At 33.4% G+C, this 26,835-nt stretch overlaps 4 protein-coding genes across 5 annotated transcripts; 1 reads left to right on the top strand and 3 right to left on the bottom strand.

Annotated features, from left to right (window-relative positions):
• Window positions 1–429: 429 nt before the first annotated feature.
• LOC103490024 (mediator of RNA polymerase II transcription subunit 9) lies at window positions 430–4,522 on the top strand. 2 transcript variants are annotated; one of them, XM_017044919.2, is made up of 7 exons: window positions 430–756; window positions 1,996–2,570; window positions 2,664–2,726; window positions 2,817–2,897; window positions 3,317–3,375; window positions 3,467–3,549; window positions 4,217–4,522. In XM_017044919.2, exons 2-6 carry the CDS (start codon window positions 2,016–2,018, stop codon window positions 3,522–3,524), a joined length of 816 nt encoding a protein of 271 aa, XP_016900408.2. In that variant the 5' UTR covers window positions 430–756; window positions 1,996–2,015; the 3' UTR covers window positions 3,525–3,549; window positions 4,217–4,522. The 2 variants fall into 2 exon arrangements, with proteins under 2 accessions (XP_016900408.2, XP_050939015.1); XM_051083058.1 differs by having other exon boundaries at window positions 1,990–2,570.
• A 110-nt stretch (window positions 4,523–4,632) lies between these two features.
• Window positions 4,633–7,326, bottom strand: LOC103490025 (putative pentatricopeptide repeat-containing protein At1g17630). Its single transcript, XM_008449389.3, has one exon. It carries the CDS (start codon window positions 6,996–6,998, stop codon window positions 4,890–4,892), a length of 2,109 nt encoding a protein of 702 aa, XP_008447611.2. The 5' UTR covers window positions 6,999–7,326; the 3' UTR covers window positions 4,633–4,889.
• Window positions 7,327–7,603: 277 nt separating this feature from the next.
• Window positions 7,604–11,217, bottom strand: LOC107990896 (zinc finger BED domain-containing protein RICESLEEPER 2-like). The gene is made up of 3 exons (XM_051083057.1): window positions 10,975–11,217; window positions 7,932–10,059; window positions 7,604–7,833 (listed from the first exon to the last, which is right to left on the bottom strand). The coding sequence occupies exons 2-3, from the start codon at window positions 10,048–10,050 to the stop codon at window positions 7,754–7,756; spliced, it is 2,199 nt and encodes a 732-aa protein (XP_050939014.1). The 5' UTR covers window positions 10,051–10,059; window positions 10,975–11,217; the 3' UTR covers window positions 7,604–7,753.
• A 7,503-nt stretch (window positions 11,218–18,720) lies between these two features.
• Window positions 18,721–19,249, bottom strand: LOC107990890 (KH domain-containing protein HEN4-like; the record flags this gene model as incomplete). Its single annotated transcript, XM_017044918.2, has 2 exons — window positions 18,721–18,987; window positions 19,088–19,249. Coding segments are annotated over 2 exons (429 nt in total), but the record flags the coding sequence as incomplete, so codon positions are not given.
• Between the last annotated feature and the right edge of the window lie 7,586 nt (window positions 19,250–26,835).

The following is a 26,835-nucleotide window of genomic DNA, read 5'->3' as shown; positions in this document are numbered from 1 at the left end:
TTTTTACCTCGTTTAAATTATGGTAACCAAATCTAAAAGATGTGTATAATGAATCTTGAAAAAGAATCGTTTAGATTGGAATAACCAAATCTAAATGATCCTATAACCAATTCTAAACGACCAAATCTGAATGATCGTGTAACCAAATCTAAAACCATCGTATGACCAAATTAAACGATAGAATTGTAAAAATAAATCATTTAGATTTGGTTATCTAAATCTAAATGACCAAATCTAAACGATCTTGTACTGAACGATTGTTGATGACGTGGTTGACGGGGCATTTTTGATAATTTTTATTGTGGGCTTGTGGGCTTTTTCCGTTTTCGGAATTGTATTTTGAAAAAACCCATTATATTTATATTATATATTTTATTATTTATTATTATATATATATACTTTATTATTTTTTGATAAAATTTAAAAAAATAAGAAGGTTAAGAAGCGTTGCTCTTCCTCGCGCGTGCCCTTCCTGAGTTTCCTCTCTTCTCCGTTTCTCTTCCACGCACGGCATCTCCTCCTCTTCTCAGGTCTCCTCCCTCTCCTCGCCGTCGGTCTACCTCTTTGTCGTTCGTCTCCTGTCTTCGCCGTCGGTCCCTCTCTCGCCTTCCGTCCCTCATCTCCTGTCTTCGCGGTTCATCTTCGCCGTCCATCTCCTCCATCTCCTCGCCGTCAGTCTCCTTCTTCTTAGCCGTCCGCCTCCTCGTCTTCTCATTTGGTGTTTACAGTCAGCTTCCGACGGTGATCTCAAATCAGGTATAAAATTATTTATTTATTGTTTTTGTTATGAATAAAATTTAAACTCAAAATTTTCTGTTTTGGTTTCCTTCAAATAATTATGTTGTAGATATTCAATTTGTTGAGTTCAAGATTGACATTAGCCTCAAGATACACTGAGAATTGAAAAACATAAAAGGGTGTTATGTACAGATCATAATGAATGAGGGTTATTTGCTTTTTACATCTTTCTGTTCACATTGTTGGTTGCTTGTTGTTTACATTGTTGGGGTTGCCTTGCTGTTTATGTTGAAGCAATTTATTTTTAAGATTTCATTGTTTGAAGGAAGCAATTTGTTTACATTGATGCCTTGCTGTTTAAATATGACCAATTTCAAGTTGAAGTGATGCATATTAGGCTTGAAATACTTTTAGATCTTCTGCTTAATGTTCTCTTCTGGGAGGAAATTTAGTTACATGGAGTAGTAAAAACTCAAAATGTAGTAAAATGCTGAAGTGCCTAAACCCATGTAATTTGTCAAGTTGATTAACAAAGTACTTGAAGAAGCATGTTGAAGGTGTCAAGAATTTTATAAAGGAGAAGACTGGAGGGTGTAGTATGCATATCTTATTTTCTGACAACAAACAAATGATTGATATTCTGATATCCTAACTAAAGGTTTTCCAAGATAATTTAATAAATTTATCAACAAGTTGATTATAGAAGATATCTATAAACGGGCTTAGTAAGTGTTGGATTTTCTTCATATTTTTGTAATCTTTATATTGGCTTGTATTTTTTTTTCCATATTTGAAAATTGAAATATTTTATTGGTAGATGGTTTTCCTATTTCTGTAAGAAGAGCTTTCATTTCTTTCTAAAATTCAAGTTTTAATTCTTTTAAGAAGTTAGAGTTGATGCACCATGTCAATTAAAAATTACAAGGCAAGATAGTGTTCAACATTGTTTCTGATCTTGAAAATATGAGTTGGGTTGAGAATGTCTCCTAACCCAACCCAATCCATATAGACTTAATTCCCGATTTCAATATTTTTGAGCTCTTTTGAATTAAAGGGTAATTTAGATATTTACATGTCCATTTATCTCAAAACTCTTCTTTCTAAAATTTGGTCTCTAAAATCTTTAATGCCTTAGAAATAGAATGTATCCTTTTTTTTCTTTTCTCGTTTTTGCAATTTCAAGCTTCACAAAATTTCCAAATCCTAAAACAATCTTGCGAACCCTAATTTCTAAAATTCCGAAATACGAAGGAGAAGAAAGCAAATAAATCAGCAATATGGATTTCCCTGGAGGAGGAAACTGGAGTATGATCCCCAACATCCCTAATCTCACCAATTCCTCCAATCTTTCACAAGAATCCATCTTTCTCCAACAGCAACAATTTTCTCTTCAACATCAGCAGCAGCAGCAGCAAGCATTTCACCACCAACAACAGCAATTTCAGCCCCAAATTCAACCCCAACAGCAATTCCAGCAGCAACAGCTCTCCCCTCAATTTCAACACCAACAACCCTCCCCTCAAATCCAGCCCCAACAACAACCCTCCCCCCAATTTCAACACCAATTGCAACCCCAACATTTCCCCCAGCAGCAGCAACAGCAATATCATTTTCAACAACAACAGCAGCAGCAGCGGCTTCTTCAACAGCAGCAGCAACAACAGCAACAGCAGCAACAGCAGCAACAGCAGCAACAGCAGCAACAACAGCAACAACAGCAACAACAGCAACAGCAGCAACAACAGCAACAGCAGCAACAACAGCAACAACAGCAACAGCAGCAGCAATATCATCAGCACCAATCTCTAGCTTCCCATTTTCATCTACTTCATGTAATGTGTTCAAACCCCCACAACATTTTGAGTGTTCTCTGTGGTACTATATTTTGTGTTTGTTGACATTCTTCGATGTTTTTTGTGTTGTAGCTTGTTGAGAAATTAGCGGATGCAATCGAGAATGGAACTAGAGATCAGCAATCTGATGCATTGGTATCAATTTTGATTGTTTTTTAAATTTTTTCCCTAAGATTAATTATAATCTTGTTTGCTCTGATAATTTGTTCTTGTAACTTTTGGAAGGTTAATGATCTAAATAACCATTTTGAGAAGTGCCAGCAGCTGTTGAACTCAATATCTGGATCACTCAGCTCGAAGGCTATGGTATATTGGAACTCTGTTTTATTTTTCCTGTATGCTAAGGTTCTTGAGTGTTCTTCTTGTGTTTGACATAACCGATTTATCAAATTTGCTGAAGTATAGATGTACAAGTGTTAAACTTTTTCTTTGTTATTGTCTAAATGTTGGTGATGATCGTTTCTAAGACAAGGTTTTAGTAGAGCGTAGTACAATACTCATTGGATATAGAGAGATGAAGTAGCATCTCATTTGTAACCTGTTAACCCTTTACTACAAGTGCAAACCATTAAACCTATGGACTGCTTTTGTGAAGGCTGAGGCTCATCAGGACTTCATGAAATGTCCTATTTCCTTGCGACTTTTGTTTTATTGGTTTGTGGTGAACGATATGTTTTCTTGTGGAAAAAAGAGGTAAGGATAGTGTTTTTTTTTTCGGGTTGCAGACAGTAGAGGGACAGAAGAAAAAGCTAGAAGAACATGAGCAGTTATTAAGTCATCGAAGGTATGGTGATACAATACCATTTCTTGCCTCTGGTTCTCTTTGAATTGTCTCATTCATCAATGTGTATATTAATGGTTCTCTATTCAAATAGGGAATTGATTGGGAAATATAAGAACTCTGTTGAAGAGCTTGTCAAGGGGGAGCCCTAGCTATTTTTCTCCCATTCTGCATTAGGTATACTTCTAAATATGGTGCCTATTTCTTTTGTGTATGTCTCAATCGTCGGAACTTTTTGGCTTTCTTTTTTCTTTCTCATTGCCATCATTTTCCTAATAGCTTTTAACTTATGTGGCTGGATTTGAAATGTGGTTTTTCGCAAATAAACACTAAAACATAGATGATTGTCCAAATTTTCTGTTGAGCAGCATACGAGATTTTGTGCATTCCCAACATTATACATTCTTATGTTCTGTTGGAAAAGGAGGTCCTCTGTTTATAGTCGCAATCACGTTAGCCCTTATCTGGGGTTTAGGATTGCCCTTCACTTCTCCTCCCTCATTTTGTATCGATGCAAGTATTTTTTTGTCTAAAAGGGGGTTAAAACTCTCCTACTATTAATCATTCAACATTCTCTGTATTGATCAATTATCTATTGCTCTTAGATATCTTAGGTTTTACTTTTAATTGCTGCATATAGTTCTCAGAGGTTTTCCTTGATAAGTCAAACGCTTGTATTTTGTTGGAGTTGACTTCTGGTTTTGAAAATCTCCAATCAATTGAACGCCATGTGTGCTGTTTACACATTTGAATTGAAACTTTCCTATTCCTATACTATACATTTCTTTTCTATTCTTTTTCACAAAATTGTTCTACCCGACTTATCTATTCTACATCATTTCAGGCATGGCTAGAATGTTGCCGTTTTCAAGTGATGCCAAAATTACTTTTCACCGATTCTCGCAACTCCATGGAGAGGGATTCTTATACCTCATCTGCCTGCTCATGCATTTCCTAACCATAATGATGTTGAATGGAACCCTTTCTGTACTTCAATGCTATGGGGCACCACTTTTTCTGGAAATTCATTTACCTCTCGTTTAACTTGTACAGTTATTCCAACTTACACTTTTAACCTTTTTTTTTTTTTAACAATATGTTTGAAAAAATCGAACTTCATTTTTTATAATACAAGTACAATACTTGAGTAGGGTGAGAATCTATAGTTGATTATGTGGCTTTTGGTGATATGCACAAATTTTGGCGCCTGAATATTGGTTAATAGAGACTAATAACGAACGAAAATATAGATCTGAAGTGTAGGGACAAGTTAAACTCAACACAAAATGCTGATAATTTTCCCACTCACATGCTATTAGCTTTACTGGTTTATCGTTGCACCAAGCAAATTCACAAAAGACATCACCATTTCTGTTGTATAAATCTATATAATTGGATCCTTCCCCCTTCTATTTCTTTGGTCTTCACATCAGGTCAGGGAAAAACCACAATGAAGAGCTTCACAAATGGAGAGTTTTTTGGTATAAGATAAGAATTCGGCTATATTCTTAAACATTCTATTCAATAATAAGGTCATCAGAATCATAGTTTTCTATCTGAAAAGCCAAATCATGAAGAATTTCATCAACTTTCTCTAAACCTTCTGAAGTTGTGTATCCTGCTTTGAAAATATAAACCTTCTTCTTCACCTCAATCCAGCTCCACCCAGGAACTTTCTTTAAGCCCTTAATCCTAGCAGAGATCCTCACCCTTGCAGAATCCTCCCATCTACAGCTTGCAGCAAAAATATTCGACAGCAACATATGACTTCCAGTTATCTTGGAATTCAGATTGGAAATTTTCGCTGCAGCTTCTTCTGCAAGATCTGTATCTTTGTGCATTCTGCAAGAGTTGAGAAGAGAACTCCAGATATAAGCGTTGGGTTCCATTGGCATGCTCTTGATTATGTTACTTGCTTCTTCCACAAGTCCAGCACGACCGAGAAGATCGACCATGCACGCATAGTGCTCTATCTCAGGTTCAATCTTGAAGTTCTGTCGCATCTGAGAGAAAAGCCAATGGCCTTCGGCAACAAGACCCGCATGACTACAAGCAGACAGAGCAGCAATAAAGGTAACACCATCTGGTCTATATCCTGATTTAATCATATGATTAACAGTTGCAAGAGCATCTTTACCAAGTCCATGCGTTCCATATCCTGCAATCATTGAATTCCATGAGATTGAATCTCGATTTTCAAGTTTTTCAAACACCAGAAGTCCTGGCTTGAAACTTCCACATTTTGTATACATGTTAATCAATCCATTTCCAACCAATACGTTATTATCCATCCAAGCTCTAATGACATGACCATGCAGTTCCCTACCAAGATTAAGAGCTGCTAGCATAGCACAAATTGATAAAACACTAGCTATCGTCACTGAGTTCGCCTTTACATTTGCAAGCTGCATTTTACGAAAAACTTCCAAAGATTCTTCTCCTAGTCCCTTGGAAGAAAATCCACAAATGATTGAACTCCAAGTTATAACATTTGGTTTCATCTCTGGATAGGCTTCCATTTTCTCCAGCTGAGAGAGCAATTCCAAAGCTTTGTCATATACACCAGATTCAGCGAAGGAGGATATGAGAGCGTTCCAACTCACAAGATTTTTCACTTTCATCTCATGAAATAACTTCTCTGCATCTCCTACGTCTCCTCCTTTTCCATATAAGGTTATAAGTGCGTTCTTAGCAAACAAGTAATCATTGAAACCTCCCTTGACCATATATCCATGAATCATCTGACCGCTGTTCAATGTAGCTAAATCAGCACAAACAGATAACACCACAGCAAGCATTTCAGCAGTGGCACCAACACCTTTCATCCTCATCTTGCAAAACAATACCATAGTTTCTACAAGATGACCACACCGAGCATGGCTCGACAGCAATGAAGTCCAAGTTACTGGGTTCGGCTCAACCCCCTCCAACTCCATCTGATGAAACATCCTAGAAGCACCATTAACATCATAATTATAGGCATAACCAGAAACCATAGTGTTCCAAGAAACTACACTTTTGATGCGCATTTTATCAAACACTTTCCTGGCGTCATCCATTCGTTCAAGCTTCGCATACATCCCAATCAACTCATTCCCCACATGCAAATGATTTTGGAACCCAAATTGCACAACATGACAATGTAGATTTTTGCACACGTCAGAAGTACCCAAATTAGAAGAAGCCCTCAAAACCAGAGGAAAAGTAAATCCATCCCCCAAAACCCCATAATTTCTCATTTTCCCATAAAGGTGAAGCGCTTCTATGCAATACCCATGATATACATTTGCTCTTATAATCGAATTCCATAACAAGAAGTTCGACAAACATTCAAATGGCGCGGAACCAAACACTTTACGGGCATCAGAAACAAGCCCATAACGGGAATAGATGGACACAAGCCGAGCGGAAACAAACGCTGAACAATAGGCGCCGGTAACAACGGTGGCGGAATGAACTTGTTTGCTATGCTGAATGCCGTTGCATTGCCGAAGAAGATGATCGAAGAATTCGGGAAGGTCTTCGTCATAAGTGATCGTAGAAAATTGGGAGTGGAAATTGATTGATAATGGAGGAAAACAAAACGAAACTGATTTAAATCGCTGATAAGAATAAGCACAGAGCATGAATTGATTTCAAGGGTTTAGGGTTTTGAAATCCACAAATTTGATATTGGCGCGAATTTATAAGACACCCACAGTTCGCAACTGGGACGAAATTGGTAAAATTTGGTAGAGACAAAAAAACGAAACGAGAAGTCGGAGGAACGAACAAGTCAAAAGTCAATAGTTTTATATAGGGGTGAGCATCGGGCGGTCGGGGTCGGTTTTCCGACCAAACCGCCTTGAAACGACTACAAGTCGGCACGGAAGTATGAAAACCGGCCTCGACCGCCGGTTCTAACCAAACCGACCGGTCCAACCGACGGTCGGGGTCGGTCAGTTTTCCTTTTTTTTTTCCTCTCATTCTTTCCAGTTTCTTATCCTTCTCCTCCTTTCTTTTCTATGTTTCTTGCTTTCTTTTTTATTAACAAACAATTTTAAAAACTAAGAATGACGTTATTATGTTTTATTTCACTTTTTAATTTTAATAAAGTCTTAAAATCATATAATTGTGATTAAAAAATAAAATCAAGTTCTATTAATTTCAATGCTTAGTTCATAGGTATTACACAAATTAATAAAATAAACAACATAAAAATAAGAATATAAACAGACTACCAAAATGAAATATATATCAAATATTATAGGGTTAGAAACATCCAAGTTCAATTCAGTTCACCACATTACTATTAATAGTCACAAATACAACCAAAATATGAAACAAAAATACTATGATAATCTAGTCAATAGAAATATTACAAGTCTTGGATCAGAATTAGTTAATAATCGGTAATTGACAACTTATCAAAATCTGGAAGGTCTTCAAGCTCCTTTTCATTCTCCATAACCACCCGAAATCCTACATAATCAATATGAAGAATTTACTAAATAATTTAAGATTTCACTAAAGTTACACATTACAACTACAAAAAATATCATGTAAAGATTTGAAAATACCTTCTTCAAATTTTGAAGCCTCTTCCAATTCATGTTGAAATTGAAGATGTTTTGGATCAGAATTTAGCCAATTTTGAGTACATATGAGAGCCTCCACTGTTTTAGGAGCCAATGAGCAGCGTGATGAGTCAACAACACGTCCTCTAGTACTAAAAGCCGACTCAGACGCTACAGTAGAAACTGGAATAGCCAAAATATCTCTAGCCATTTGACCAAGAACCTCAAATCGATCACTGTTCATCTTCCAGCACTGTAGTATGTCAAAATCACCTTTGGTCCTAACATTGGCTTCCAACAAATAGATATCAATCTCCGATGATCCCTGTTCGAAAGGTGTAGTAGAATCATCTTCAAATTCCTCAACAATCGTGTCGTAGACAAAATCTTCACCCACATTTTCATTCGAATCAAAATCAATATTAACATCCAAGCCTGAAACAGTTTGTGTACTAGTTGTACTAGTACTACTACATCCTTGTCTACTCCCACTTCGAGTAGTACTATACTCATGAAAGAGACGTCTACAACATTGTTCCACTACATTTCCCATGGATTCAGCAACCTCAGGATCAAAAAAAAATTTCAAACAAAAAGATACAAATCTTAATTTCTTTCGAGGACCCAACACAATAGCAACATACAACAACAAATTATTCTTTTCATTGTTTCCCCAATATTTCTCGAATTTTGCCTTCATGTTATTAGCCATTCCAACTAACAATGCATTTGCACTACCCGCATTCAAACGTATACAATTCTGAACCACTGTAATCTGATGGAAAACCAAGTTCGAAGTAGTATACAAAGAACCCGAAATCTTTAATGTGACATCATAAAATACTTTTAAAAATCGTATTAACATCCTAGCATTTGTCCAATCTTCCTTATTCGGTGACATATCATGTCTATACGAGACATCTTCTAATCTATCAAAAGCTTTTTCAAACTTAACAGCAGCTTCAAGCATCATATATGTGGAGTTCCATCTTGTAGGAACATCAAGACACACATAACTCTTACAAGCAATTTTTTCAAGTTCAATGCACTTTTTAAATTTCAAAAAACGAGCAGGAGAAGACCTTATAAATTGCACAGCATATCGAATCCTATCAATACAATCATTATGTTCCTTAAAAGCATCAATTACTATAAGATTCAATATATGGGCACAACAACGAACATGCAGAAATTCCCCACCAAACAATAATCCTTTATTGAATCTCTTTAAAAGATAAGCAACAGCAGTGTCATTCGAACTTGCATTATCAACCGTCAAAGTCATTACCCTCTCAATGCCCCAATCCTTCAAATTCTTTTCAATGGTTTTATCGATAGTATCACCTTTATGATTCTCAATTGGAGAAAAACTAAGTATTCTCTTATGTAATTTCCAATCAGAATCAATGAAATGGGCTGTTAGGACCATGTAATTAATATTTTGTCCCGATGTCCAACAATCATTGGTGAGAGAAACTCTATACTTATTTTTTACAAACATGTCTCTCAAATGATTCTTCTCATTAACATACAACTTAAGCACATCTCTAGCTACATTAAATCGAGATGGAACAATAAATCTAGTATGATTTCCACATGTTAATTTATCCACAAACTTCTTAAATCCCTTACCCTCCACAAACTTAAAGGGCAATTCATCAACTATTATCATCTCAACCAAAGCATCCCGACAACCCTCTAAACTAAATGATTCACATACAAGTTGTGAAGAATTATCTCCAACTTTGTCTTTAGGTTTAAAAGCTAATGTCATTTGAGTTTGGTCTCTCTTTTTTTGGTAAGGGTACTTTTTGCAATTTTCTAAATGATGCTTCATAGTTCCAGTACCATTACGTTTAGAATGACATGCATAAACAACTCCACAATATTTATATTTAGCACGAGGGTCATTAGGATCACCTTTAAGCCTCTCAAAGTGGTCCCAAACCATTGATTGTTTGACATTCTTCCTTATTTTTTGGGGATTTGGAACATCTTCTCTCCCATATGAATCAAGATCAACATCAATGGTTTTATGCTTGCCATCCGTATCTTCATTCCTTACGATTTTTGTAGCTTCACAACTCCCATCACACACTAACTCCGTATCCGTTGAATCCATTTGATTTAACTATAATGAGAGTAAAAAAAGTTATTCCATTTTAGTGTGTGTGGGAAGAATAAAAGAAACCCAATACATATCTCCAATTATTTCACAAAAAAATAAAATTCAACTAAGACAATAGCTCATGAAATCGTATATAGAGGACAATAATTTAAATACTACAAAATGCTAAAGGGCTCATTTCTAGTCATTTATGGTCACAACACTAAAACTTATCAAATTTAACTATGAACAATAAATATCACTAAAACGTTTGTGTATAATATAATGAGCTACTTAGAGAATGAGTTAGATTTTCTTACTTAATCAACGATATAAATTTTAATCCAATCTCAAATAGTGTTTATAAGCTTGATTTTGAAAATCCAAATGGTTAGAAACAAAACCTAAGTAATTGGCTTCGCACTAATTTATTTTCTTGTTTTCTATCAAGTTCTTCTAACAACTTCATCTTAAAATTATCCTCCACCATATAACAACCTAATAATCACCGGCACAGAAAAAGATTGGTGTTATGTGCTCTCACATTTTCATTCTTATAGTAGTTGCAAGAAAAGATAAAAAAAAATGCAACTATTATAAGGAACTAATATGAGTGCATTTGTGATTGAAACAAAGAATCCAATTGGACAATCTAAACATATTCATAGCTACGATCAAATTTCCAAGTTGGAAGTTTCACAGAAAACAAAACACAAACAGGTAGAGAGCATTTTCATTCTTTTTCTTCATTTGCATCCGAAAATCCCTGACCCACAAGAGGGAAAATGAAACTGGAAATGAAGCAGATTGAGATGAAGATGAAGATGAAGGTAAAGGCAACCAAATTTTCATTCTTTTTCGGTTTTTCTTTTCCTTCTTCTTCTCACCCCTAGCATACATTGATACACATATATTTAGAAAGAAAAGAAAAAAAAATACCTAACGCAACGGGTTGGGCGTGCGACTGAGCGAACGAGTGTCGGGTTGGGCATGCAGACGGCGTGCGGACGGCAGCGATTGCGGCTGATGGTGTGCCGACGGCCGGACGGGGATTGAAAAAACGATTGCCAAAACGAGGACGGGGATGGCTGATGGCGTGCGGACGACGACAATTGCGAACATGAGGAAGAATGGGTCGCGAGGAATGAGGACGAAAGAAACCTAAATTTACAAAATTATATAATATATATATATATATATATATATATATATATATATATATATATATATATATATTTTAAAGAGGGAGTCGGTTCGGTCGGTTTACCAAACCGACCGACCTCCTTTCTTGAACCGACCGACTCAAAGTCGGTTTTCAAATTAGAAAACCCGAAACCCGACCGCCCATTCTATTTTCTGCCCGCCCGACATCGGTTCGTTCGGTTTCGGTCGGTCGTTTTGGTTTTTTGGTCCACCATGCTCACCCCTAGTTTTATAACACAACTAATAGTTATATGTATATATGTGGAAACTTAAAAACTTAGTCATTTTTTAAATATTCCAGGTTTTTCTTTCCATCTCATTATTTGTCTTCCTCTTCCTGTTATTTCGTCTTCTTTCTTTTTTTTTTCTTTTTTGCGATTTCTTTCTATTATCTTTATTATTTTTCAATTCTTTATCTATGCCGTTTAATCTTTCTATCATTTTTCTTCTTTTCCTCTTCGTTTTTTTTGCTTCGATTTCATTCCATCGTCTTTCTACTTTTCCTCTTTTTTTTTTGCTGCGATTTCTTTACATCATTTTTTTTCTTTTCTTTTTTTTTTACGCGTTTATATTTGGGTAACCAAATCTGAACGACTGGTATAAGACTGTGTACAACAAAATAACAAAATTTAAAAGATCGTGTATAAAGAATCTTGAAAAAAAATCATTTAGATTGGAGTAGCCCAATGTAAACGATCATGTAAAAAATGTAAATGATTGTGTAAATAAATCTAAACAATCGTGTAAAGAAATTTAAATGATCATGTACCAAAATAATTAAAAAAATCATAATAAATTTTTAAAAAAAATCATTTAGATTTTGGTCCATAAATCTAAACGATCATGTAAGAAAATTAAATGATGAAATTGAAAAGATAAATTGTAGCCATATTTAAACAATCGCGGATATATTGAACCATATCTAAAACGCGCCTTATTGACGGCGTGATTGACGGGACATTTTTGGTATTTTACACGATGAGTCTCTAAGCTTTTTCCATTTTTTAAATTGTTCTATAGAGTGTAAATATTTTGGCGCTTTTTTATATTTTTGAAAAAGCCCCGTATATATATATATTTTGGTTAAGTTATATCCTAATTCCATATTCTCCCAAATTTATTTAATTTTAGTTTCTATATTTTTAATTTTTTTAATTTAGTCATTTTTAAATTTCATCTCACTATAAATTTATTATTTAGTTTTAAAAATAAACTTTCCAGTTATCTATTGACATTTTAACTATAAATCTTGAAGAAGAATTTATATATTGCATTTTTTTCATGAAGGTTATTGATTGCATTTTTTTTCATGAAGGTTATTGTTATTATTTAATAATTTAATTAACATTGAAGTTTATTACAAGTACAGTAACTTCACAAGTGAAAGTATAATTGAAAAAACTTTGTAGTATAGAGATTAAAATTACTTTCACACATTTATTTTACCATATTTGGTTATGCTAATTGCATAGTTCAAAATGACATTTGATCAAGATTTTGTGGTATATCATTCTGTTCATATTTGTAAATATATCACGATTGGGAATAAAGAACTGGTTGGGATTATGTGGTATAAATAAAATAACCATTTTTTTCTTCATATTTTCCTTGCATTCTTGTATTCTTCCTTTATCTCTTCTTATTTGAATTTCTAAAGTACTAGAAAAATGTTTAGGTACTTTAAATTGTCTTTGGCCTCTCCCCTTCATCTTCATTTGCTTCTATTGAAGCTCTTTCTTTTCAATCGAGCACAAGATGAGGTTTTAAAAATGGTTGGTTACTTTAAATTAGTTGAATATAATTGATTTTTCTTCTAAGGATGAATTTTAGATGATTGCTTGGGGATCAATGTGTGTATGTTGTTTTGTTCATAATTGGGTTCACTACAGTTTAGGACTAGGGCTTAAAAATGAGTTTGATTGTGTATTGGTATTATGCATGTTTCAAATAAGGGATTTAGAATGAAGTATAGTCTAATGCACTATATTTTCTTTACTTTCTTGATATTATCAATTACACGGTTTTTTTCAATTCAATTATATGTTGTAATTTGATGAAATGAACACAAGTTAATTATTTGTTTCTTTGTAGGTTTGAGCGAGTGGGAGACTGTACACTCTGAAGCAGTGACTAACATGTTTGGATCCATCCTCCAACTATCAAACCTATTCGATATATCAATTTTAAACATTTTAAATTATTTGAAAATTATAAAACGCATTGTAGCCACTTAAATTTACCGTGTATTCAAGTAGCTTACTTATCTGTCTTTGGGAAATTATATTAGGTAGCACTATGACGATAGATTTTAGCAATTATGGCATATACTTTTCAAATTTTGTAAATATGATAAATTTTAATCTCTAAAATATTTTGAAGATTTTTTTTATTTTAAATTTTTGATTATTCTCAAACTGCTCCATACATTCTTCTCTCTTTATTGATCACCTTCCTCCGATGTTACATCTTCCATTTTCTCTTTTACTTTTTTGTAAACCTTTATATCATATTTACATTCATAATGAAAAATTAATCTAATAATAAAAAATGTTTGTCTTTCTCAAACACTGTGTTCCGGTTGGTTTTCTATAGGTTCTCTAAAAAAAACACAATAACAAAAACTATCATTCGCTCAATATCCATTTTTGACATCTTCATCTCTTTTTTTTTCACCATTTTTTATTTAGATTTTCAATCATCATTTTTTTTTGTTAAATCTAAGTTCTTTCTTCAAATTTCTTTCAAATGGTTGCTTTCAAATATGACAACATTCTCACTTTTTAAAATACATTTCATCTTAAATATTTTATTATTCTCAAACTACGATTCAATAACTTATTTCTTCTCCCCTTGTTAATGTTCTAATCATCTAATATTTCTTCTTCCACTTTTTAAGGTCACAATCATTATTTTTTCTCCCACTTTGTATCAGTTTTCTTATACGTCGACAAGATTGTAAGTCAATATGGAGTGCCGATATCCATAGTTTCAGATAGAGATCCGAGGTTTACTTTTAAGTTTTGGCCTAATTTGCAGAAAGCACTGGGAACAAAGTTGAGGTTTAGCACAGCTTTCCATCCCCAGATAGATGGTCAGTCAGAGAGGATCATCCAAACCTTAGAAGGCATGTTGAGAGCATGTGTCCTTCAATTAAAAGGAAGTTAGGATACCCACTTATCACTTATGAAATTTGCTTACAATAACAGCTATTAGTCTAGTATCGGCATGACACCGTTCGAGGCTTTGTATGGCAGGCCATGCAAAACTCCTGTATGCTGGAACGAAGTAGGTGAACGAAAGTTAGTCGGTTCTGAGTTCTTGCAAATCACAAGAAACAATGTTAAGTTAATTAGAGAGAACTTAAAAGTAGCGCAAGATCGACAGAAGAGCTATGTCGATAAGCGACGAAGAGACTTGGAATTTCAGGTTGGAGATCAAGTTTTCTTAAAGTTGTCTCTGTGGAGAGGTGTTCTTCATTTTGGAAGGAAGGGTAAGCTGAGTCCTAGATATATTGGACCTTACCGGATAACAGAACGAGTTGGACCAGCAGCTCATAGACTATAATTGCCAGTAGAACTCGCTCGAATACATGATGTTTTTTGTGTGTCCACGTTAAGAAAATATATACCAGATCCATCACATGTGTTGCAAAGGCAACTAGTTGAGTTGAGGGAAGATTTGAGTTATGATGAAGAAGCAGTTTAGATCCTTGACAGAAAAGAACAAGTTTTAAGGAATAAGGCGATTCCTCTCGTAAAGATTTTATGGAGACATCACGGAGTGGAGGAGGCAACTTGGGAACCAGAAGATCAGATGAAGAAGAGATACCCGATACTTTTCAGTTAGAGACTTCTAAATTTTGATGATGAAATTTTCTATTGTGATGATCGGACAGTTCCAATCTGATTTGATGACTTTCGATCTCAACCAACCATTTCGATTTGAAGGGGTGCACTTTAAAAGGTGGAAACAAAAAATGGTATTTTTTCTCATGTTGAAGAATGTGGTTGTCGCTTGTACTACTGAAAAGTCGAATGTAAAAAAAAATCCTACAGAAGAACAAATGAAGGAACTCACCACGTGGATATAAACCGATTTCATCTATAAGAATTTAATTCTTAATGGACTTACTGATGAATTATACGACTATTACAGTACCATAGCTACTGCAAAAGAAGTGTGGGACGTGTTGGAAAAGAAGTATGATACTGAGGAAGTGAGGTCGAAGAAGTACGCTGTCAGTCTATACCTGAGATATCAAATGACTAATGACAAATCTGTGGAGGCACAATCACATGAAATCCAGAAAATAGCACATGAAATTATCAGTGAAGGTATGCCACTTGACGATCAATTTCAAGTTGCTTTTATTATTGATAAGCTGCCTCCACTGTAGAATGATTTCAAGAACACTCTAAGGCACAAAACCAAGGAGTTCTCACTAGAAAGTCTAATCACAAGATTAAGGATAGAGGAGGAGACAAGGAAGCATGATAAAAAAGAAGAGGTGAATGCTATCCCTAGAAAGAAGCCCACTGCAGTTACAATTTTGCATTTACAATAGTAAACAGGCAGTGAAAGAAGCTATTTTCTAGCTATTTGCTAATACAAAAAACCCTACCAACGGGTTCATCTCACTTTTCTTCAGTTATTTCTTCAACCTCCTTCTCTCTAATCTCTTCCGCCTTTTTTTCATCCTGAACAAAATAACGCACATAAGCATTTCCAAAATTGAACAAAAATATCTAACATTTTATAGCTTAAATTTTACATCTTCATTCTCAGCATTTTGACTTTCCAATGCCTTTTCATACTCTGCTTTTAGCTCAGCAGCTTTATGCTGGCAAGGCTTTTTCTTCTGTTCGTCATTTAAACATTTAGATATGTTGCACGTCATCATTTAAAGATGCCCAAATTCTACATCTTGTCGGCTGGACAACAATCAATTCTTTCGAACAACTCAAATTTATCAACTAAATATGATGAATCATATAGCAATCAAATGAAATCTTCATTTAAAACTAATGAGAAAAAAAAAAGAATCATGACAGGATCTGCATGATGCCAAGGCTTTTTTGGTGGGAAGAGTGTTATGTCAAGAATTAAAGAGAGATGACATGTAACTCAAGTCTTTCCTATTTCATTTTGGATTTTAGCTTTTGGAAAAAAAAAAAGAAGAAGAAGAAGAAAGATTTCTTAAGTTAAGAAAAAGGGAAATTTAAAAAGAAAAAAAAAAGAAAGGAAATAAAGAAAAGAATTAAAGGAAGAGAAAGAAGGAAATAAAAGAGAAGTTTTTTTTTTTTTTTTTTAATTATTCATTTCTCCATCTTCATCATTTCTTTTCCCATTTCCACCGTTTCCTCTCAAGGGAAAGTAAAACACATGCAACAGCTGAGCAAGGAAGAAGAAGTGAGGTTTTGTGAAATTAAGGCTGAAGAGGAAGAAGAGAACCTTGGAAAAGTGACAACTATGACAGAAGTATGGTAAACACAGACCACCTCCGTGTTCTAATCAGTCTGAGCTACACAAAATGAATTAAGAGAGAAGACAGGGCAGATTGTTTTCACGCGAAATCAGGATATCTCTGTTTTTTTTTAGTATTTCAGAGTGTATTTGTGAAGTTGGGATCTCTATTTAGGACAAGTTAAAAGGGTCGTGGTGTATGCGATTTTGGAGTGGTTATGTTTCGAGGGATGTCTGAGATTATACACAGGGAATCAGATTTACATTTCTTGAGGCCAAGAGGAAATAGGTCGGGTTTATACACCGGGGAACTAATCTAAGACTGTGAGTGACAAAAACAAGTTTTGAAAATGATTTTTTTTAAAATTGTTTCTTATAACTAAATGTTTAACGTGCTTGACTAGGAGTTTATAAATGATATATGATTTCTATGTTTAGCTTTCGAGTATGAGTTTTGAGCTTATATTTCTTAATGGAATCCACATGTTAGCACGTGATTAATGAGTTCTGAGAAGCAGTTGAAATGACATTTGTTTAAACAAAGCATAGTTTAAGCAAGAATTATTTTAAGATTTTCGGTTTTTCCACAAACAAGATGAGTAAGCTCGAGTTTATGCAAGGTTAAGTTAGCATACATGTTTTAATGTTTTCATATGCTTTATGATATTTTCATTGACTACATGACTGAGATCTTGAGCTTGAGGCTAAAGGATACCGTGTGCACACAGGTTACGTTTCATTGTTGACGTTGAGTGTACTCCGTAATAACGATGCTGTCGTGAGTGCTGGGTGAGCTCCACTACCATAAAGATGATAAGAGTGTTGGGTGGGTCGCACTACATCGTAGAACTAATAAACGTTGGTTGTACTGGATGTACCATACACGACGTAATGAAGTTATGTTAGTTAAATAGTTTATAAACAGGAAATATCTTGCTAGAATTTATAGATATACGTATTGAATGTTTGAAGGAGCTGTTTCCTAAAAATATTTACAGTTAACGCTTTGCTTTTTATAAGTTTTAAAAGATTATCATGAGTTTTGATTTACAGTTCTAAAGTATTATCACTCAATGGGCCTTATAGCTCAACCTTCCAAATTGTTTCACCCACTTTTCAGGTAGAGGTCGAGCTCCTGGTGCCTGATAGACTGCCTTAGTTTGGTGGAAGCTCTCAAAACAATTGCTAGTATGTGGTTGGAGTTGTACTTATAGTCTGTCATGTTCTGCTGTATATGTTCTGTAGGGTTTAGTTAGGTATAGGTTGTGTAAGTTTTGTCTGTTGTTGCATAAACTATGGTATCTATCTTAGTTGGTATGGTGTAACTCCGATGTGACTGTGGGTTAGTTATTTCAGGGCTACACTTAATGTATATTATGTGTTATCTAGGTTCCATTGTCATATGTTGCATTGAAAGTAATTGTGTATGAGATTAGCTTGTTTATCAGGATCAAGAGTTCAGCAGAGTCAGCAGGTATTGTTTTGCGATGAACGATGTTGTCAACATCACGCTGTCTTCCGAACTAAGCTAGCAGGTGGTTTGGGAGGGGTGTGACATGACAACTTTAAACAAGCAAGCAAGTTGCATTCAACGAACTAGAAAAATAATAACGAAATAAAAATTAAACTACTAAACTTCTAGCAATTAACATTTAACAGCTACCATAGCAACTAAGTAATAACCTATGAAACAATATGTAATGAAGAGAAACGATGAATAAAAGGTAAAATCAAAATATTTCATTATAGCAAATCCACTACATTACATACACCATTCTTGTAGTTACTACTCATCTAAGTTTACCAAAGAATTAAATTTTTGATTGAATACGAAATGTTTAATTAATAGTGCAGTTACAAAGAACAAACTAATTATTAACGCAAAAAATAAAATTGTCTTCAATTAAAATGCAAAGGTGGAATTGTTTGAAAATATTATTTGGCATTTTAACCTCTAAAAGTAGATGGAACCAAAATCCCCATTGCTATAATCAAACATGTAAAAGTTAATATACGTATCTATAAGCCTCTGTAGCTTCCATAAACATCACCAACCAAATCATTGAAACCCTCATAACCACTTGAATATGAATGCCCACGCCCATGTCTTTTACCTTCTCTACCATCGTAGCTAAGACTATTTGAACCATCAGCTGACAGAGGAAGATACAACAGAACAAACAAAACGACTAAGAGAGCGTCTTCTCTATAAAAAAGGTTAGCTCTAAGCTTGGTCACTATATGTACAAGAGCCTCCTTGGCAACATCAAGTTCCCATATATCTAACTAGAAAAACCACAAAATTAATCCCACACAACATAAGCAATATGAAATTCAAGAAAGTTCATCATGACATGAAAATGAAAATAAATTAATTAACAATCACCTGAACCATCTCATCATCTTCTAAGGCAACCTTGGGGAGATTTTTCTTTGACGGTATTCGAGTATTAGCCTTGGTGAACCTTCTCAACTCTATAATGATAGCTCCACCTTTACCAATTAAGCAACCAATTCTTGAGGTAGGCACAAGAAGACGGGTTGTGAATGAAAAGTAAATTGGTGTGATTCAATCTTGAGTGTAAGGATGATTAAACAAAAGTAAATTGGTGCGACGCTTCAGAACCCTAGCTTGGTGCAAAAGCACCTTAGAACTCTAGCTTGAAACTTAACAAAATCAAGGTAAATGAACATTGAAGTTAGGAATTGAAAGAACCTCATAAACCTAGCTTGGTGCAATGCTAGTGTCTACGTTTTGCGTCATATCTGATTGTATTGTCATTTCTCAGGCGAATCCAGTGTGTGATCGGCCTATTCTGCCTTATCTTCTTTGCAAGCTTCTTCATGATTCTAAAATTTTGTGTCTTCTTGATTCTAAAAGTCTTGTGATATGACATTTCGGGTTTCGATGATGCAAGTAAAGTATTTCCTAAAGGAGAGAGAGGAGAGAAATGGGAAGACGAAGTGTTGAGACAAAAATAGGTTTAAAAAAATTTGAATGCGCGCTTTTAAGATTAAAATTTTACCTTTTCGTTTTTTTCGTTTCCCTCTCTTTTTGTTTCTATCTTTTTTATAGCCCATAATGAATGGTTATAAAGAGAGTTATTAGTTGTAGTGTAAATTATTCAAGAGCACTGGTGACAGTGTTAACAAATTCGAGTATGCTAGTATCATAGGTAGTTTGAGGTATGATGTTGATTGCACTAAACCAAACATAGCTTACGCTGTAGGATTACTATGTAGGTTTATCAGCAAACCTAGTCTAGAACACTTGAATGCAATAGAGAGAGTAATGAGATATCTTAAGAAAATCCAACACTATAAGAAGGAGGGGTATGCCTACGCAGCTCTACGTCCGCATAATCCCAAAATGCATCGGTAGAAGCTACGCCGACGTTAAAACTGACTTTGGTAAGGACGTTGTGAAAAATGGGTCAGTGAAGCCTCTCCCGACATCGACAAAGAGCATCGACAAAGATTACTACCGACGCGCTCTTTGCCGACATGGTCAATAAGTCGAAAGTGTAGAACTACGAACATGTGTTAATAGCGTTACAAATACCTCACTGCTGACGTAGTGGTGTGTGTCGGTGTTGTCTAGTATGCGACGTTTGCAGTACAATCATATTTAATTTTTTTTAATTAAACTAAAATTAATAAAAAATTAATTTACTTCTAACTTATCTTAATTAATGAAAACTTAATAAAAAAATATTAAAATTATAAATTGAATTAAAATTAACATAAAGTTGAAAAAAACTACAAAAATACCAAGTCGAATTTATTATTAATTGAAATATTTAAAAAGTACATGTTTTAGGTAGTTCAAATATAAATTACATCAATAATACGAAGTATAAATGAAAACTTAAACATAATTCAAAGCGCCGACGCTAGTTTCTCAACTGCTGCACATTGCCTTAACATGATTGTAGTTAGTATGATCATAGGGACATGGGCATGATGTACAAAGAGGAAAATTGAACATTATTACGAGTTGTGTCGAGAGAAACACAAGGTTGCTTCAAACAGAAATAAACTCTTACTCTTGTGGTTTCAGAAAATTGATTTGGAAGAGAGGAACAGAAAATGACAAGATTGAGAACGAATAGGTAAGCCATACATATATATTTTTACTAATAAAATTTCTATGGTTTTTCCAAAAACGCTTTATATTACTGTTTTGAAATAATTGTGATTAATGTTTTAATTAATTGTGAAACGTTTTATTAATTATGATTAACGTTTCATTACTGTTGGTAATTAATTGATAACGGTAATAATGTTTCCTCCTTAATTAGTTTTTTGATAGTTTTTTAACCGTTGGCCTATCCTCTACCACTATATATATACCTTGGTTTTCATCTCTTCCAACACACAAAAAACAATCATCTTTTCATTCTTACTCTGTGATAACAAAAGTTTCCCGAGCTCTAAGAGTGTGCTATTTTTGAGTGATTTTGATTCCAGTTGATTTCTGTGCAAAGTCAATTGACAACCAGAGGCTGTTTTATTCAGGAGACGATGGGGCAATATTCTGTTTGCACAAACCAGAGTAGAGTCTCGAAACGTCTTAAAGAGAGTGTGTTCCATGACTCAACCGTCTATGAATCTTGTTTCTGTTTTGCGGTTTGCATTCTAGTATCGATCTATCTTGTAGTTGCTGTTTTGTTTTTCTTAATACCAGTTTGTTGGATCTGAACGAGTCGTATGTTGAAGACCGATGTGGAACAACAAAAATGGTGTATAAAAAATGATGAGAGAGTAATGGCATTAACCATTTCAACCTTTAACTAGCTAGACCCAAAAGCACCTCTTTTTTTTTTAGTTTTTTTTCTATTTTTTTCTTATCTATTGAGCGAGAGAAGTTGCAATCAAATTGCAATCTCTTGTTTTGTCATAATTGACCCTTAGTAACATGAATAGAATTCAGCACATAATATAATATATATAGGTCGTTTGAGATACTTTTAGGAGATCAGTAAATACAATTGATGATCTCCGATCTCTGTGAATTAGAAAATTTTTACCAACTTTCCAAAATCTACCTTAAAGGCGTGTCATCCTCATCGAGAACTTCAAATATTCTGATCTTCAAATGGGCAAACAAATAATTTTAAGTTTTGTTATCATCGTCCCTTTAATCTAGAATTACCCTTTGGTTTCCATACTTGGCTTTTCTATATATTCTTGAAGCCAACAAGTTGGTTGGCGTTTTATTGTTAGTTTGTATTCATTGATATCTTATTACGTTTAAATATATGAAATCAAGCAAATAAAACAATGAAAATATCTCTATATGATAGGTTAAGTTTGACTTAGGACAAGAGAAGGGGTCAAAAGTTGATGAAATACCATTCTCCATTCTACCTTAAATTATTACGTCGTTGAATAGAATAAAGATCTTGAGTTAAGTTGTAAGCGTGCACATTTCAGGTGTCATCAATAATCATGGAGATGGAAAGTCTATTGACCATATGCATTACCCTATTTATAGGGGTAAAAAAATTTGCAATATTTTTAGATCAATAATTGAGTTATTTTTCTTTATGTTTGTTTGGATTCGCTAAAAAAATATGTTTTTCAAAAAAATTAACTTTTATTTAAAATTTTTGGTAAAAATTATTTAAAATGCAATTTAAAATTTATTTTAAGTGGTTGTCAAACAATTTATTCTTTTTTCTAAAATGACTTTTTTTTTAAAAAATAAATTAAAATGATTCTTCATTAGATGAACATCTCCTTAGCACCTTCATCATTCTTGCTTCATTGATGATAAAGAAGTTCAATACAAGAAGCATGAAATCAAAGCAAAAGGGCTAGAGTTAAGCCCAAACAAGAGAAACCACCAAACGAAATTATACAAAAGCATGAAGATTTAAAGCTATGGAGCTAGGATTATAGTTGATAAAGAGAAATGATCTACTTGTTCCAGTATCCAACGAGGGTACAAATGTCTTAAAATGACTTATTTTTTAAATTAACTATCTGAGGATGTATTCAAAACACATCCTAAATTATTGAGTTTTGTTTTTTTGGAACTATGGTGGAAGAATAACCCGAACAACCCGACAATCCGAACTACCTAACCCATATTATATGGGTTAAGTTGGGTTAGTTTAAAATGTGGTTTGGGTTGGATTGAAAATTTTGGTTTTTTTCGAGTTAGGTTGGGTCTCGGGTTGGGGGTTGAAAAATTCGAGTTAGTCCAACTAACCCGAATTAATATTATATATATATATATATATTTATTTATATTTATATTATAGATATTTTATTATTTATTTAATATTTATGGATAATGTTTGGAATGTTGAACTTTTATGAATGTTTGAAACTTTGAATTTATAGATGTTCGATTTTTTGGATGTGAGTGTTTATCGACGTCGTACAACAATTTTAAACCGTACAAACATTAAGAATGAAAAAAAAAGTAATATAACCTGACAACCCAACCCAACCCATATTTTAAGGGTTGTGTTGGGGAATATAATTCGGTTATTCGGATTGTCAACTCAACCAACCCGAAAATATGGGTTGCGTTGAAAACGTCCCTCAACCCAACCCAACCCAACCCGTTTACACCCATAATTGGAAACCTTTGATTTACAAGTATATATATGGATAGATATATAGACAAGTATACAAATATTTTCATTCTCACTTTTATGATAATTGTATATATTATCTAAATCTTTTGATATTAGACTAGATAAATAAGGTTAGGCTAAATTAAAGTTATCAAGCTACAATTACTAGAAAACTAGTGTTTCTTGATCACGTTTTTTCAAAGTCAAAGTCTCATTGTTCTTGACAATTAAAAAAAAAAAAAACGTTGAGAGATCCAGTGTCGATAATGAGCTAAACCCTCGTTTGGGATTATATGTTTTAATTCTTGACTAACGGTTTATAAGAAACTCCAGTCTTTCCACACACACACACACATGTTCTCATTTTCAACTATTGTTTTCCATTATTTCATCCTGAGCTAAACCCTCATTTGGGATTCAAATTTGTAAATACCCCAAGGACTGGGAGGACATTAAAATAAGTCTGTCATGAAAAAAAAAAAATTATTTTAATTTTTTTTTTCTTATAACGTGATTTACTTTTGTTGATTTTATTTCCATTATTAGTCTAGATGGGTGTGCCCATCCATAGATTAGTATACAAAAGTTGAGTTTAATATTAAAAATCCCAAAAGAAACTTGGTTTTTATAAAAGCAATCTAAGAAAATTAGATCTTAGATGAATAAGATTTTATTTAATTTTTAACTTTAGAGTCTTAGATCACTATCGGAAAAAAACTTTAAAACCATGGATTATTGTGTATTCATTTATGTAAAGTTCTTATCAATACCATAAACACACCTATACCAATATTGGGGGAATCAGTTTGAAAAACTCAGTTTTTGTATAATGTCATATTCATACCATAATTGATTAATACATTATATCAATTTTTTTCTCCCAAAAAGAAATACGCCTATATCAATATGGAAGATCTTTCCTATCTTCTTCTTCTTATAGAAGAGAGAGATCTGATGCAATTTGTTTTTTTAAAATAAAAAACAATTTGAAAAATTAAAATAGCTTGGTGGAAGAACTTAATTGTAGATCAGCTACAAAAATAGCTACTGCTTTTAATTTTATTTACGTAAATTTATTTTGAGAAATTATTTAAATTTTAAAACTGATTTCTTTACAAGATTATAGTATTAATCAGTACTAAATTAAGCAGTAAAATAATTTAGTAATTGTCAAATTTTATATGATAATTTAAAACTTGTATTGACACAAATTAATTACTAATTTTCTGTAAAGAATTATGTAAGTACTTTTTTTAATGAAATGATTAATTATGTAAGTAGTTAATATACAAATTAGGTCGAAAAATGTTAATTCACTCTTAAATTTAGTGATTGAATTTTCAAGTATAATAAAAATCTAATGTCTCCTATCATATATATTTAATATTTTTAAAATTTAATAAATCTATTAGATATAAACTTTTTTTTACATCTATATTATACTAAAAAAATTATTAGACTTTTATATTTTTGTTCAATAAATTTATTATTATTTTAAGAAAAATGTAGAACAGATGAGCTAAGATTAAAAGATTTATCAAACACCAAATAAAAATATTAAAAATTTACCATAATATTAAAAAATAAAATTTATTAGATATGTGATGAATCTATAATTAATACAGCTGAGTCCAACATGTTATTTGTCAAAACATTTTTTTATTTAAGTTCAACTATGATCATATGAGCCTATGAGGTTAGGTTAAGGTGTTGAATTATTTTCAAATTTATTAAACAAAAAAGTATATAATTACATAAAAAGTAGCATTATAATCAACTATGATTACAATATTGTGATAATGGTTCCGATAGTAATCTTGGTGCATAATTGATATAATGTTTATTTAGCCCGTAATATTTGCTAATTCAATGGTCAAATAATTATAGATTAAAATATCATTTTGATTTTTTTAATTTATTCAATTTTAATCCTATAGTTTAAATGGTTCAAATTTAGTTCTTATAATTTCAATAATTCAACACCTTAACTTCTATTTAGTTTTTTACCGGCTGTTTGGGGGAAGGGTTGGGTTATGGAAGGATTAGTGTTATGATAAGATGTGTTTGGAGGAAGTGTTATGTGGATAAAGTTATGATAGTGTTGTGATAAAATGTGTTTGGGGGAAGTGTTATTTAGGTAGTGTTATAATAGTATTGTGATAACATGCGTTTGGGAGAATGGTTATGTGGGTAGATTTATGATAGTGTTATGATAAGATGTGTTTGGGAGAAGGGTTATGTGGATAAGGTTATGATAGGGTTGTGATAAGAGGTGTTTTTGAGAGAAGGGTTACGTGGGAGGATTGTGATATAATTTTTTTTTTTATTTTTATTTTTTGTAATTTTTTGTTTCCAATTCATTTTGTAAATGTAAAAACCAATTATTGCATATTTTTTAATTTTGAAATCGTCCAACATTTTGTGTAACAATTTGCCTTATTTTCTCTAATGCCGACATCCAAATTTAATGTGATTAAATTAGTAATTACATTTCACCAAATGGCCGAATTTTCTTATCTTTCTGTAATTTTTTCGAAGGCATTTTCTAAATGTAAAAACAAATTACAACATATTTTTAATAACATTTTTTAATAGTTTTCCTTACTTGCTCTAACCCATACGTCCATATTTAATGTACTTAAATTAGTAACTACATATCACCTAAACGCCTTTTTTTACATATGTTACACATCGTACACGTTTAAATCCTTTCAACCAACACCCGTAAATGCGAATTGCAATACTAAGACTTGCATTAATACAAATGAATATAGTAAATACTAAAATAGTTTCATCAAATAGAATTAGCAACAATAGTTACAACCATATAAGGAGCGAAGTAAAAAAACATAAAGAAAGATGATGGAAGTAGAAGAACAGGATGAGTCTTCACGTGGAAGGATCGTGCAGAAGTCCATCTTCTCCTCCTCGATCATCTCAAGGAAACCTCGCATGTCGTCTAAACTACGAAAGAGGATCTGTGAGCAGTACGCCTTGTCTAACCTACTTAGTTCGGGTATGACACGAAATTAGCGAAGGACTTCTTGGCCAACTGCAGTTTCATTATGAAGCGCGACAGAAGGCCACTCGGCATGGCCCTTAGCTGGTCATTCGCATACTCCATCGCATCATGAATTAGGTCAACATTAGCCACATGCTGTCCTCCCCTCTTTTGCTTTGATCCACTCGGTTCAGTCCTATCGTTGGATGCTTGACAAGGTCGTGAGGCCCGTACATCATCCTGGGACATGTTAAAAACCTGGTTGTACACGGTGGGGATCTCTATATCGTTTCTATCAAGCATTTGAAATCCCTTGTACCCGCCAGGGTCATTAGACCCAATGTCGGCGAAAGTCTCTACACCTTGACTCGTCGCCCTATCTCTCTCGAACACATAGGCCAGTTTGTCATAATAGGAAAATGATTTGTTCAGGAGGCCCTTCGCTGCAGGATGTGTTTGCATAAAAACATAGTCAATAAAAAATTGCATTATCCATGCGACACAATAGAAGTAATGTTTCAATGTATTGTTCTTTGTTTTTTA

Source organism: Cucumis melo, chromosome 4 (assembly GCF_025177605.1).
Source record: "Cucumis melo cultivar AY chromosome 4, USDA_Cmelo_AY_1.0, whole genome shotgun sequence".
NCBI classification, from domain to species: Eukaryota; Viridiplantae; Streptophyta; class Magnoliopsida; order Cucurbitales; family Cucurbitaceae; genus Cucumis; species Cucumis melo.
This window is presented reverse-complemented; position numbering and strand designations above follow the sequence as displayed.

Excerpts from the sequence above, each read along its gene's own strand:
- LOC103490024 (XM_017044919.2), top strand. The coding sequence starts at position 2,016 with ATGGATTTCCCTGGAGGAGGAAACTGGAGTATGATCCCCAACATCCCT. Across the intron at positions 2,571-2,663 it reads CCCATTTTCATCTACTTCAT|CTTGTTGAGAAATTAGCGGA; the intron begins GTAATGTGTTCA and ends TTTGTGTTGTAG. Across the intron at positions 2,727-2,816 it reads ATCAGCAATCTGATGCATTG|GTTAATGATCTAAATAACCA; the intron begins GTATCAATTTTG and ends AACTTTTGGAAG.
- LOC103490025 (XM_008449389.3), bottom strand. The coding sequence starts at position 6,998 with ATGCTCTGTGCTTATTCTTATCAGCGATTTAAATCAGTTTCGTTTTGT.
- LOC107990896 (XM_051083057.1), bottom strand. The coding sequence starts at position 10,050 with ATGGATTCAACGGATACGGAGTTAGTGTGTGATGGGAGTTGTGAAGCT. Across the intron at positions 7,834-7,931 it reads GGCTTCAAAATTTGAAGAAG|GATTTCGGGTGGTTATGGAG; the intron begins GTATTTTCAAAT and ends TTGATTATGTAG.